The 13,333-nt window shown below is 40.1% G+C and overlaps 1 protein-coding gene across 5 annotated transcripts in view; it reads right to left on the bottom strand.

Annotated features, from left to right (window-relative positions):
* Positions 1-1,477: 1,477 nt before the first annotated feature.
* LPP (LIM domain containing preferred translocation partner in lipoma) overlaps positions 1,478-13,333 on the bottom strand; it is a 702,694-nt gene continuing 690,838 nt past the window's right edge. For all 5 annotated transcript variants that reach the window (XM_004577779.3, XM_058662126.1, XM_058662123.1 and 2 more), the window contains 2 exons: positions 4,262-4,382; positions 1,478-1,696 (listed from right to left, as the gene is read on the bottom strand). In XM_004577779.3, coding sequence (XP_004577836.2) covers positions 1,568-1,696; positions 4,262-4,382 — 250 coding nt within the window. In that variant the 3' untranslated portion in view covers positions 1,478-1,567. The remainder of the gene's footprint in view (positions 1,697-4,261; positions 4,383-13,333) is intronic.

The raw sequence follows: 13,333 nt of genomic DNA on the forward strand, positions 1-13,333 counted from the left end.
CTGGGGAATGTAATTATATGTTATATCTGATTTCTTAAAGTAGGTGTTCGGCATATAGGAATTTATTATATTATTTATACCTTTTTCATATTTAAAATACTCCATAATTTAAAAGTATATACTTATGGAAAATCTGAAGAAAGGTTTAAGAAATCTCAATACAAAATACTTAGTTTACAAAATAACAACTTGCCATTACTAAGCTAGGTGTCTCTCAAATGAGACACGCTAGAACTTAATAAATATGGCTCTGCAGTTGGCATGCAAGTGTTCCACTGGCTAATAAGAATTTGAATAAGGATTCTAGGCAGAGACTCTGCATATTTTTAGCTCAGAAAGACAATTTTTTTCCCTGTGATTATCTTTGAAAGTGTGGTATAAATGTCACGTCGATGATATGAAAATGTCTCCTACAATATGTAATTTGAGTTGCAGAAGGATTAGGATAATAATGAAACTGGTTTCACAATCTTTTTAAGATTTCTTTTTTAAAGTCAACTAGACAAAGCTTCACAATCTTATTTTCTGTGTCCTGATTTGCAAGTGTCAGACAAAAAATGGGCCTGGGTCTGGAGGCAAAAAGGAATTTGAACTATTCTTTACATCTTTCTCTAGAGAAAAATACGCCAATTTTGGAAGATGCGTTTGGATATTGGAAACACCATGACAGTACTCATCTTTCTAAGATGAAAAGTGGGACAGTACTGTAAATGTTTCATTCTAGAGAAAACCATGTTTGTATTATGTGGTGGCATTGAAAAGGGAAACCTTATGATGATGTTGTGGAATAAAGGGCTTTTCAGACATAACCCACTCCATCTCCCTGGCCAATTGCTTTTCCCAGGATACCAAATTTCATGTCTTTAGGAAAAGTTTGAAATTCAACTGCTCCATTGCTCATTAACCATAGGCCGATAATTGTTTTCAATGAGTTCTTACCATTGCTGCTAGAGACTTTAAATTTCAATGGCTTGAAACTTTAGTCCTTTAAAGCCCAATATTGACAATATACATTGTTCCCACTGCACCAAATCTCACCCCAAGAGACATGAGTGTTATGCAGCAACAGCAAAAAGTATATATTTTAAATCCATGGCAAAAGAATGGCTAACCTTTCTAATTACAGGCAATGTGGAAGTGATAGGATGGAGACTTTAAACCTGAAAATCACCTGTGATTTGGCAGCCTCACCCAGGAAAAACTGTGTGACAGCAAATACCACACTAAAAAAAGCCATTCAACCAGATGAAAAGTGAGACAAACATGGGGATTAAAAGTTACAGGAATGCAGAAGTGAATGGGATGGAGCATAATCCGTGCAAAAATGTGTAAGTACTTGGAACAAAGGCCCACAGAGGGCTGGCATGATTAAATGTGAAATGTGTTATTTCGGTGGGAAGTGAAAAAAAAATCTTATCCACTATGTGTTTCTAAAGAAAAGTTAACAGCAGATAAAAAACTGAGACCACCCCACAGATGATTGCATTTCCTCTATTTTCCTAATGGTTTCCCTTGTGTTTCACTCTTCTCAGCGCCATCCACCAACCAGCTACACAGGCGACTGAATCTAAAGGTCGGTGCTCGCCTTGGCAGTCAGCACTCGGATGCGGGCTGTGTTGCAGCTCTTGCAGAGGATGTGCCCATCCAGTGGGTAGCAGCCTTGGTTATCGCCTTCCGACAGAAGACCGCCACAATCCTAGAAAAGCAAGGCATTGGAGAACGGTGTCAGTGAAACCACATGCCTTAGTTTTCCATGAAATGGCTATTTACCACCTTCCTGGTTGCGTACCTCTCTACCTGGTGTACCTGGTGTACCCACTCCATTCTCATCCAGCCAACAATAGGAGTTGATGAAAGGACAATAGGCTCCTAACCACTAATTCATCTTCACAGTTTATCATGAGCTTGAGGATCTCTCAAAAGGAATATACAGGTGCAGAATGGAATGTTTTGGCCATTTCTGGGCAAGCACAAAGCGATTGCTGCCAAGCAGAAGGACCCCTAATGAGTTCTGCAATATTTACGCTGATTGTAGAAAGAAAACAACATCCTAAATTTGTGGCCAGCTCTGCTTTGCTGTACTGCCCAAAGGACAGAGCATGATGTAGACTGGACTGGGAAACACCACCCCTAGGACTGCCACAGCTTGCATCACTGCAAGGTCGACTGCTACTCTGAAAATAATGGCTGCATTTTCTACCTTTCTAAGCTGTCAGGAGGATCAAAGAGGATAATGGATGTGAATGTATTATGAAAAAAAAATGCAGTTACATAACTAAAGGATTATGCCACTACTGACAGTATTGCAGAGGGTCCACTTGGGAAATATTATATAACAGTCAAAATGTTGGCCCTTGCCTATAGACAGACACAATAGAATTTTCTTTGGAAACTAAATATACTGGATTTCATCTGATGGTGTGTATCTTCATTGCCTTGCAAAGGCCAGAACTGCTGTAGAATGTTCCTCTGCTATCTACCATGATGGCAACAGAACTGAATATATTTGGCACATAATAAAATTGAAGCTCATTCTTAGCTTATAGCAGAGGCAGTAGTTAGAGTGTTGCGCAAGATTGGTTATACTTGAAAGAACAAGCAAATATGGTGCCTCTATAGACACAGTTTGGAAACTGAACAATTAACAAAACAAGATCTTTCCTAATTGGATGAAAGCAAAATATGTTTCATAGATGCTACAGTTTTGAATGTGCAATGAGTTGACATCTGCAGGCTCCTGGACACCTCCAAGAGGCCAGAACTGGAATCACCAATACACTGAACATTGGAGCTAAAAGGAGCTTTAGAGCAGAAGGTAAGGAGCAAAGAGGGAGGCCATCTGTGTGGTCTCAGGCAGAGTCTGATGGCAGGTCAGAGCAAATGTCTGCCCCTTGTAATTCAATGTTCCTTCTGTTTTTATAGTCTTCATTTCTAAAACAGTCCTCAGCATTATAAAACCACCCTAATTTGAACAGCCACTGTTGACTCTGAGAAGAGGAAGGACCCATTTAATGCAGGTTTTAGTGGGAAAGCAAAAGGCCTGTTTGGTGTGAACATCAAGTGTGTGAGCAGTGCTGGGAACCTACCTTTTCTGAGCCTTGGCTTCTCCATATGTAAAATCCCTAAAGTATGTGCTAGTTCTTATGCATTCATATATACTTTGGGATCATATATAAATGATGGTTGGACATTGTTGTGTTCTCTGTTTCCCTAGTAATTAAAACCTTGCATTGTATTTCATTATCTTTTCTCATATAGAGCCAGGAAGAGGCATGCAACTTGGGCTCTAGGGCAAAACAGAACACACTGCCTGAAACAGATGGTCAGTTATAACTAAGCTGTAAAAGGAATGAACGTAGTCCCACAGAGCCAGGGGTAGTGCTGATGGACCAGCTGGCCTGTATCCTGGGAGGAACTCCTGCTTAAACTAGATGAACCCTACTGAGCAACTGGAATTGAGAAAGTCTGTATTTGAAAGATTTCACACAGATAGAAAAAGGGGCTGAGGAGTGTTGTACTCAGAGAAGTTAAACACTGCTTCCAAGCAGGGGATCTGGTAACTTGTAAAATTTGGATAGAGAACATTAAAAAAAAATCAGAATGTGGTACCCATTTGACGCCCAAATAATAAGGGGGAAGATGTACTGCTTCTTGGCTGCATGCATGGCTACACCTGCCTTAGGCTTCGGTTGGCCCCATCTGAGAAGGCTTCTTATCACTCCTAGCCTGGATTACAGGTTTCTTTATGTCTGTATATTACTCCCTGGAGCCTAATTCTCAGGTAGACCTCACCCGACCTCTTGTCTAAAAAGTCAGCTCTTACTAATAAGTAAATGAATCTCTGGGGACTTTGAACAAGATGTCCCAGCTCCTCCGAAATGTTGAGTTCTTGTTCTCAGTGAGTGGCAGTGGCACTCCTGCCCTGTATGAGCAGTGACCAAAGCAACAGGGCCAACACTGAGGACTCAGCAGAAGGGCAATCCCACTTCTTACTAATTCAGTACTTCATAATTCACAACAGTGTTTAGCACACAGTTTTGAGCTTCAATCTCACAGCCATATTTGTGGGAGTTAATATGTAAAGTCTTTGTATAGATGGGAGAGAGAAAAGTAAAATGACTTATCCAATGTTTCTGTATTCAATATCAGAGCTAAAATCAGGTTTTTTGAATATAAGCACTAAAGGTTTCCCCAGATTTCACAAAATCCTACTATCTTGAAAAGCTAGCTTTGGCAGGGTGTGGGGGCACAAGGCACAGACCTCACAGCGGTAGCATTGGACGTGGAAGTCACGATCTAGAGCCACAATGCGGACGGTCTCCTCCTGGCCAGGGGCCGGCATAATAGGCTCCTTGCACACAGAACATCGGGGAGCAAATTTCCTGAAAATGGAGAGAGCATTCTGATTAGATACTGAGCATAAACAATGACTGAGGGGGAGATAGAGTTTAGAAAAGAGAGAAAGGATGTAAACTCGGCAGGAGCCAGCATGCCTGATCTGTTCTTGTCTGGGTGTGCTTTCTCAGCTCTACAATGAAGGTACTGGACTCTTCAGCTCTTTGTAGATGGAAAAATCTTGTGATATTTGTTGAGGTGGGTGCGAGTGTGTGAGCAGCTCACACAGTCAGAGGGTCTGTGGTATGAAATTTGTCTGTGCACTAATTTCCAGTAAGAAACCTGAGCTTGGGCTGGGCTTCATGGAGGGCAGAAGGAAGGTCCTGCAGGCCCCTGCTTGTCTGCTTTCTGCTTCTAGACCTTGTTTATTTTCCCTCAGTCCCTATCCTGAAGGCAATATGAAATTGGTATCTTGGCCTCATTCCCACTTACTGGAGCCCCCTTCTTAGAAATGAGCCTTGAATTCTAGGAATTAAGACAAAAAGCCTCAACTAGCTTTACAAAATGGCAGAGGTGAGTTTAAAAACACATTATACCAACCCTTTCATCTGTCAGATCTGAAATTCTTATATTTTGCTTGAGAGCAAAAATTTCAAGAACTGTGATTTTCTTCATTCTTCAAGGGATTTTGGCATTTTTAACTGGGATGTATATGTAAATATATATGCATATAATTTGAGACTGCCTGAAGAAGTTTAATATTTCATTATTCAGTATTTTTTTTAAAATTTAGAATAGTTTAAGTTATAAAACAACAATTGTAAGGTAGCAATACAAATGCCTTTATACTGCTTACCCCATTTATCCAATTCACAGCTCATATTAGTGTAAGTGTTACAACGAATTAACTCTACCCAGCTTCCTTGATTTTGTTTTATCAAAACTCCTTTTATTCCTCCTACCCCTCCCAGAGGGACTGCGGAATCATATGGCACTTCCTAATTTCTAATATTTCAAGAAATATACATACTGATTTCCACAGTGGTTGCTATGATTTTTCAATAGTGCATAAGAGTTCCTCTTTTTCCAATGCTTGCCAGCATTTATGATTCTTTTATTTTTTTCATCACTGCCATTCTCATAGGAGTGAGGTTATTCCTCATTGTGATTTTGATGGCTACTGACACTAAGAATGTTTTTCATCTATTTCTTGATTACATTTCTTCTTTTGAGATCTGTTTAGTTCCTTCGCTCACTTGTCAACTGGATTTTGTGTGTGTGTGTGTGTGAATTTCAGTTGCTGATACATTCTGCATTTTAATCCTTTGTCAGCTAATTAGCTTACAAATATTTTCTTCCATTCTGTTAACTGTCCTTTCATTCTATTGTATTCCTTGCTGTGCAGAAGCTTCTGAGATTTATATAATCCCATTTGCTTGGCTTGGCTTTGTTGCCTGTTTTCTGAGGCCTTATCCAGAAAACCTCACTGCCTAACACAATGTCTTGAAGTTCTTCCCCTATGCTTTAAGCAATTTCATAGTTTATACAAAGACCAAGAATGTAAAACCACAATCTTGAGAGTTGATTTTTGCATTTGGTGAGAGAGTGAGATCTGATTTCATTTGTTTTTCCTTCCATATATACATCTAGTTCTGGCAGCACCATTTATCAGGGAGATTATCCTTTCTCCAACACATGTTCTTGATATCAAGTGGCTGAGCAGGCATTGTGGTATAACAGGATAAGCAACCACCTGCAATGCAGCTACCAATATCAAAATACCAGTTCCAATCTGGGTTGGTCCACTTTTGATCCAGCTTCCTGCTAATTAGCCTGGGAAAGTAGTGAGAGGTGGTTTAGGTACTTGGGTTTCTGCTACCTGTGTGGGAGACCAGGATGGATTTCCTGGGTTCTGGTTTCAACTGGGGCCCACCCAGCCATCTGGGGAGTAAAACATAGGATGGAAGATCTGTCTTTTCCTCTCTCTCATTCTGCCTTTCAAGTAAATAAATGCTTAACAAATTTTGACAGCATCTACATGGATTTCTATGTTTCCTGTTCATTTCATTGATCTGTGTACTGGTTTTCATGCAAGCAAAGTTATCATTATTATTGCTTTAGTAGTATGTTTTTAAGTTAGGCCAAAGGATGATTCCAGTTATATTGGTTTGGTGATTCTACAGATTTACGATTCCACACAAATCTTACTCAGTTTTTCTGATTCTGTAAAGAATGTTATTGGTATTTTGAAAGAGATAACATTGAATCTGTTGATAGTTGAGTCTAGTCTACTGATTTCTGTCTGTAGATAAACATTTTATTGATATTCTTTCAACCCATGAGCAAGGAGTATCTTTACATTTTTTGGTGTATCCTCGATGATTCCTTTTTTCAGTGTTTTCATAATTATCCTTTGAGAGATTTTATTTTGCTTTATTTAACCATAAATCGTATGGTGAATAAGATTTTTCAGTGAAATAATTGTTGATGAATGAAATACTATGTTTTTGTATTTTGAGACGTCAGTGAATTGATAATTCTAACAGATTTTTGGTGTGGTGTTTCAGTTTTTTTCATGTACAATATCATGTTATCTGCAAATGTGTAGATTTTGATTTTCTCCTTTACAGTTTCTACTTCTTTGGTTTTCTTACATTCCTTAATTGCCTCTTGTAAAACTTTAGATACTATATTGAATAAAAATAATGGAAGTGAATATCCTTGTCCTCTTTCAGATTTTGAATGGAAGCACTTTCAACTATTTCCCATTTAGTATGTTATTAGGTTTTGCTTTTGCTATAAATAATCCTTATAAATTTGAAGTATCTTCCTTCTGTACCCAATTTGGGAAGTGCTTTTATTGTGAAGGGAATATTGGTTTAAACTATTTTTTTTTTTTTTATTTTAAAGGCAGATTTTACGGACAGAGAAGAGACAGAAGTCTTCCATCTGCTGGTTCAGTCCCCAAGTGGCTGCAATGGCCAGAGCTGAATTGATCTGCAGCTAGGAGCCAGGTCTCCTATGTAGGCACAGGGGCCTAAGGACCCGGGACATCCTCTACTACTTTCTGGTTCATAAATAGGGAGCTGGACTGGAAGCAGAGCAGCTGTGACTTGAACTGCACCAAAAAGGGATGCCTGTGCCACAGGCTGAGGATTAGCCTGTTATGCCCCAGTGGCAGCCCTATAATACTGGATATTTTAGGGTCTGGTGGTGTGGTCTAGAGGCTAAAATCCTTGCCTTGAACGCCCCGAGATCCCATATGGGCGCCAGTTCTAATCCCGGCAGCTCTGCTTCCCATCCAGCTCCCTGCTTGTGGCCTGGGAAAGCAGTTGAGGACGGCCCAAAACTTTGGGACCCTGCACCCACATGGGAGACCCGGAAGAGGTTCCTGGTTCCCAGCTTCGGATTGGCACAGCACCGGCCGTTGTGGTCACTTGAGGAGTAAATCATCGGGCGGAAGATCTTTCTCTCTGTCTCTTCTCCTCTCTGTATATCTGAATGTGTAATAAAATAAATAAATCTTTAAAAAAATACTGGATATTTTAAAGGTTTATTATTATTATTATAAAGGCCAGGATGTACACACACACACACACAGCTGTTAAATGAACTGGTACCCATATAGGATGCCAGTGCATCAAGTGGAAGCTTAGGGTATTCACCATGGCAGTGGCCCTGGGAATATTGGATCTTTTTAAATACTTTCTGTGCATCTATGGAGATGATCATATGGTCTTTGTTCTTTGACCTGTTGATGTGACTTCTGACCACGGCTGATTTTTGAATATTGACCAATCTTTGCTTCTCTGGGATAGATCCTATTTGATTTTGATATATGGTTGTTTAGATATAGTGTGTTTGACCTGTTTTGTTAATACTTTGCTGAAATTTTTTGTATATGTTCACCACGGATATTGTCCAATAGTTTTATTTCTGCATTGTCTCTTTGGTTTTGGTATTAGAATGATGCTGGTCTCATAAGGGAATTTTTAGGTTTTCAATATTTTAGAATAGTTTGAAAACTATTAGAGTTGCTTCCTCTTTAAAAGTTTTATAGAATTCAGCAGTAAATACATCAGGTTCTAAACTTTCCTTTGATGGTAAACTTAATTACTGCTTCATTTTCCTTGATTGTTACAGGTATGTTCCAATTTCCTGTGTCTTCTTGATTTAATCTTGGTAGGTTGAATGTTTTCAAAAATTTAAGCATTTCTTGGAGGTTTACCAATCTATTAACATGTTCATGATGTATTTCTTCTGTATTTCTGTGACTGTAATGTGTTTTTAGCTCAAAATTTCTGTTTTTTTTTTTGACAGTATGATTTAATTGCGTATTTTATTCTTTTTTTTAAAAGATTTATTTATTTTATTACAAAGTCAGATATACAGAGAGGAGGAGAGACAGAGAGGAAGATCTTCTGTCCGATGATTCACTCCCCAAGTGAGCTGCAACGGACCGGTGCGCGCCGATCTGGAGCCGGGAATCAGGAACCTGAAACCTCTTCCGGGTCTCCCACGCGGGTGCAGGGTCCCAATGCACTGGGCCGTCCTCAACTGCTTTCCCAGGCCACAAGCAGGGAGCTGGATGGGAAGTGGAGCTGCCGGGATTAGAACCGGCAGCCCATATGGGATCCCGGGGCGTTCAAGGTGAGGACTTTAGCCGCTAGGCCACGCCACCGGGCCCGCTTATTTTATCCTTAAAACCTAGCTTTTTGTTTATTTGGCATTGTGTTTTAAATTGGAATTTCATTTACTTCTTCTTTTATTTGTATTATTTCTCATCTTCTGAATTTTTATTTTCCTAAGTCCTTGTGCATTATTAGTATCAGATCTTTCTATATATTTTTTTAAGTTTAGTATTCACTATGCTAAACTTCCCTCTTAGTACGTTTTTTTCTTTATCCTATGGTTTTATTGTGTCATTTTCATTTGCCTCAAGGCACTGAAATTTTTTTATTTAATTTATTCAGTGATCCATTGGTCATTCAGAAGTATGTTTTTAATTGCAACAAATTAATAAATTTTTACTCTTACTGTTTTTTAGTTTTATTTATTTGTGGACTTATGTGATATCAAAGCTTTTAAAGCTAATGAGACTTGACTTGTGGACTAATATATATTCTATCTTAGAAAACTTCTATAATAGGCTAAACCTTCCCATGAGGCACCAGCATCCCAAATGATTACTGGTTTATGTCCTGGCTGCTCCACTTCTGATCCAGCTGCCTGCTTATGGTTTAGAAAAGTAGCAGGGTGTGCCTCAAAGCCGTGGGACCCTGCATTCACACGGGAGACCCGAGACAAGTTCCTGTCTCCTTGCTTCAGATTAGCTCAATTCTGGTCAGTTGAGGAGTGAACCAGTGGATGTAAGATTTTTCTCTCTCTCCTTCTCTTGATAACTTTGCCTTTCAAATGAGAATAAATCTTAAGTGATTTTTTCAGAAATAAATTCCATGTTCTGATGAGAAGAATGTGTATTTGATAGTTGGGTGAAATGTTCTATACATATCTGTTCGGTTCATTTTCTCCATAGTTTGGACTAACTTTATGTTGATTTTCTGTCAGAATGCTCTGTTTGCTCATGACAGTGGAGTGTTAAACTCTCCCACTGTCAGCGTATTAGAGACTATCTTTCCTTTGAGGCATAATAAAATTAGCTTTATATATCTGGATGGTCTTGTATATACATATATTTATGATTGTATCTTCTTGCTGAAATGATTTATCAATATATAATGTTTCTTTTTACAGTTCTTGATTTAAAGTCTGTTTCATCTGGCATATATAGCTACTCCCACTTATTTTTGCTTCCATTTGCATGGTATGTCTTTTCCCAGCCTTTCATTTTCAAGTATCTGTTCTTTTTTATGCATGAAGCTGATTATTGTAGAAAGCATAAAGTAGGATTTTTTTAACCACCAACAAATCTGTATCTTTTGATTGGGGAGTTTAATCCTTTTACTTCCAAGGATAATACTGATAAATAGGAACTAAATCATGCCATTTTGTTGATTGGTTATTGACTGTATCTTCATCAGAATTTGGAACTGTCATGATGCATGCTCCTAGTCTTCCATGATTTCTTGTAAGGCAGATTGGGGTAGTGATTCTACTCAGTCTTTGTTTATCTGGGAATTCTTTATTTCTCCCTGTCACTTCCTTTTTTTAAAAAATAGTTTTCAGTTTTATTGGAAAGTTGGATATACAAAGAGGAGGATGGACAGAGAGGAAGATCTTCCGTCCTCTGCTTCACTCTCCAAGTGGCCACAATAGCTCGAGCTGATCTGATCTGAAGCCAGGAGCCCAGAGCTTCTTCTGGGTCCCCCACATGGGTATAGGGTCCCAAGGTGTTGGACTGTCCTCAACTGCTTTCCCAGGTCACAAGCAAGCAGCTGGATGGGAAGTGGGGCAGCCAGGATTAGAACTAGTGCCCATATGGCATTCTGGTGCATGCTTGGCGAGGACTTTAGCTGCTAGGCTACCACACTGGGCCCTCCCCTTCACTTCTAAGGCATAGCTTTCTTCCAAATAATGTCCTTGGCTGAAAGGTTTTTTTATTTTTATTTTTTCTTTCAAGATCTTGAATATCATTCTACACTCTTCTAGCCTATAAGGTTTCTGCTGAGAGGTCTGCTATTAGTCTAATTGGTCTTCCTGAAGGTGACTTTTTTTTTCTTACTGTCTTTAGGACTCTCTCCTTGTCATCAACATTGGACAAACTGACTATAATATACTTAAAGATCTTTTTTGCTTGCAGTCCTTTGAGCTTCCTGTATCTAGATGTATCTTCCTGTATCTCTTTTAAGACTTCGGAATTTTTCAACTATTTTATTTACTATGTCCTCAGTGACTTTTTTCTTCCTCCTCTCCTTCAGGTTTCACTATAGTACAGAAACTGATTTGAGCTATGGTATCTCATGTCGCATAAGATTTCTTCATTCTTTTTAATTCTTTTCTCTGGCTGAGTAACTCCAAAAGTCTTGCCCTACAGATAATAGTTCTCTCGTATCTCATTGAGTGTCTTTATGATTATGATTTTAAATGTTTCTCCTAGCATTTCACAGAGTTGCTTTGGATCAGGATCTATTCCTGAAGAATGACTGTGTTTTCTGGGAAGTGTCAGGTTTTCTTGCTTCTTTGTTTCCTGTGTCCCTGCATTGATGCTTGCATATGTGACATCACAGTCTGTCTCTTCTTCCTCCTGTTCCTTTCTCCCTCCCCTTTCTTATTTTTCATGGAGTGGCTTTCACTGGATGACTTGCTTGTTTGGAAGGAATGCTGTGTATTATTTGTGTTGTTGATTTGGCTTTTGATCTATGGGAGCCCAGATATGTAACCCTTGGATAATCAGTGTCAGAGTAGGTAATGAGGATTTATAGGGGTTATTCTTGTCTAGGATGTAATAGTTTATGGAGGTATTAGTATGATTTTGCAGTGGACGTGAGCTTCCAAGGCATTATTTTTACTTTCCTGAGAATTGGGTGTCAGTCACACTAAAGGCTTTGGTGGCTACAGCCATCTCTCTGGAACACAGTGGAGGATGTCCCATTGTACTGCCAGGTACGCCTGAGTAGTACCAAGGCTCATGGCATCAATAGCTCTAACCCTCAGAATTCATATTATAGATAGTCTTTTCTGAGGTGCTGCTAGGTGGGTGTGATTCATTCTGAGGGCTTATCGCAAGAAGAGCTCATTCTCAGCACTGGGATATGTTAAGTGTGCTTTGCCTCTTTCCCACAGGGTGAATATAGGTTATGTTGGGGAGGATGCAATGGCAGGTGCAGGTCTTGAGTACTGCAATGCAAGTAGGCTCTTCTCTATGTCTGGCAGCATACGTTAGGATGACTGAACAATGTAGCACTAACAGTCACAGTCCCCAGGGCGCAGGATATGGTGGGGTCCTTACCTGGGTCCCTCAGGATAGCTGCAAATTGTTCTGGGAATTCTGGACTGGAAGTTACCAACTTGGAGTAAAAGAATGCAGGTATGGCTTGCTATATCCCACAGGTGAGTGTGACTTACATAATAGGGGGCAGCAGCCACAGTCAAAGCATGGGACACAAAGTGGAAACTGTTCCAGGTTCCTGTAGGGCATGCAGAGTTGACGCTGGGGTTCGCACTGTGCTCTCCCACTAGCCTGGTACCAAGTAGTAACAGTTGTAGAAGGAGATTTCTCAGATCTGATCCTCTGGGGCCTGTTAGTCTCTAACCCAAAGAACCCACAAGGAATTTCCCCTGATTTTACAGAGCAAAAGTGTGTAACTCCAGGGCTTGTGCCCCAAATTCCCACAGCTGTAGGACTCACAGAGGCCTGCTAGTTGCCCCAGAAAGCGCCCTTCCTGTCTCTAGGGGCTTCTGGTCATGAATGGGCTGTTTGTCTTCCGCTAAGACAAAAGGAGTTGCTTTAGCAGCTTTTCAGGTGTGATGCTCTGGGATGTGGGAGGCAGTGTGGGTTCCTTCCCTGAAGCCAAGTAATAGTTTGCATTCCAACTGGTCCTCTAGACCTGATTTAACGTCATGACTGTGGAAGTGTTCTGTAGTTAGGGCTACCTTGCCATTAGTGGCAGTGGTAGGAGTTGCAGCATTTTCTGTAGGCCTCTTTCCAGCAAGTTGGCATCCCTACACACCCCTGCAGGGAAACTGGGGAAGGAGTGGGGCATGGTGGCAGTGGGCAGCATGCTTTGTTCACTGGGAAAGAAGTCAGAGCAGGGATCGTAACAAGAAAGAACAAACGTGTCCCTCATGTAACATGGAAACATTGCATTCAGCTAAGCTGGGAAACAGGCCTGAACGATAATGAAGGAAACATGAGGAATTTCAGTGGTTAGCTGGGGAAAAGCAAGCTTTGGCACCAAAGCCCACACAGAATATCAAGTGGTTAGAATTGTCTTTGACTGGCCTCTGTCCTGTAAAAACTCACAAGCAAATGGGAGGAATGGGAGATAAGAAGGCTGAATGAGCTCATCATGCAAGGAACATTTTTCTTAAAGAACTT

Source organism: Ochotona princeps, chromosome 3, assembly GCF_030435755.1.
Source record: "Ochotona princeps isolate mOchPri1 chromosome 3, mOchPri1.hap1, whole genome shotgun sequence".
Taxonomy (NCBI): domain Eukaryota; kingdom Metazoa; phylum Chordata; class Mammalia; order Lagomorpha; family Ochotonidae; genus Ochotona; species Ochotona princeps.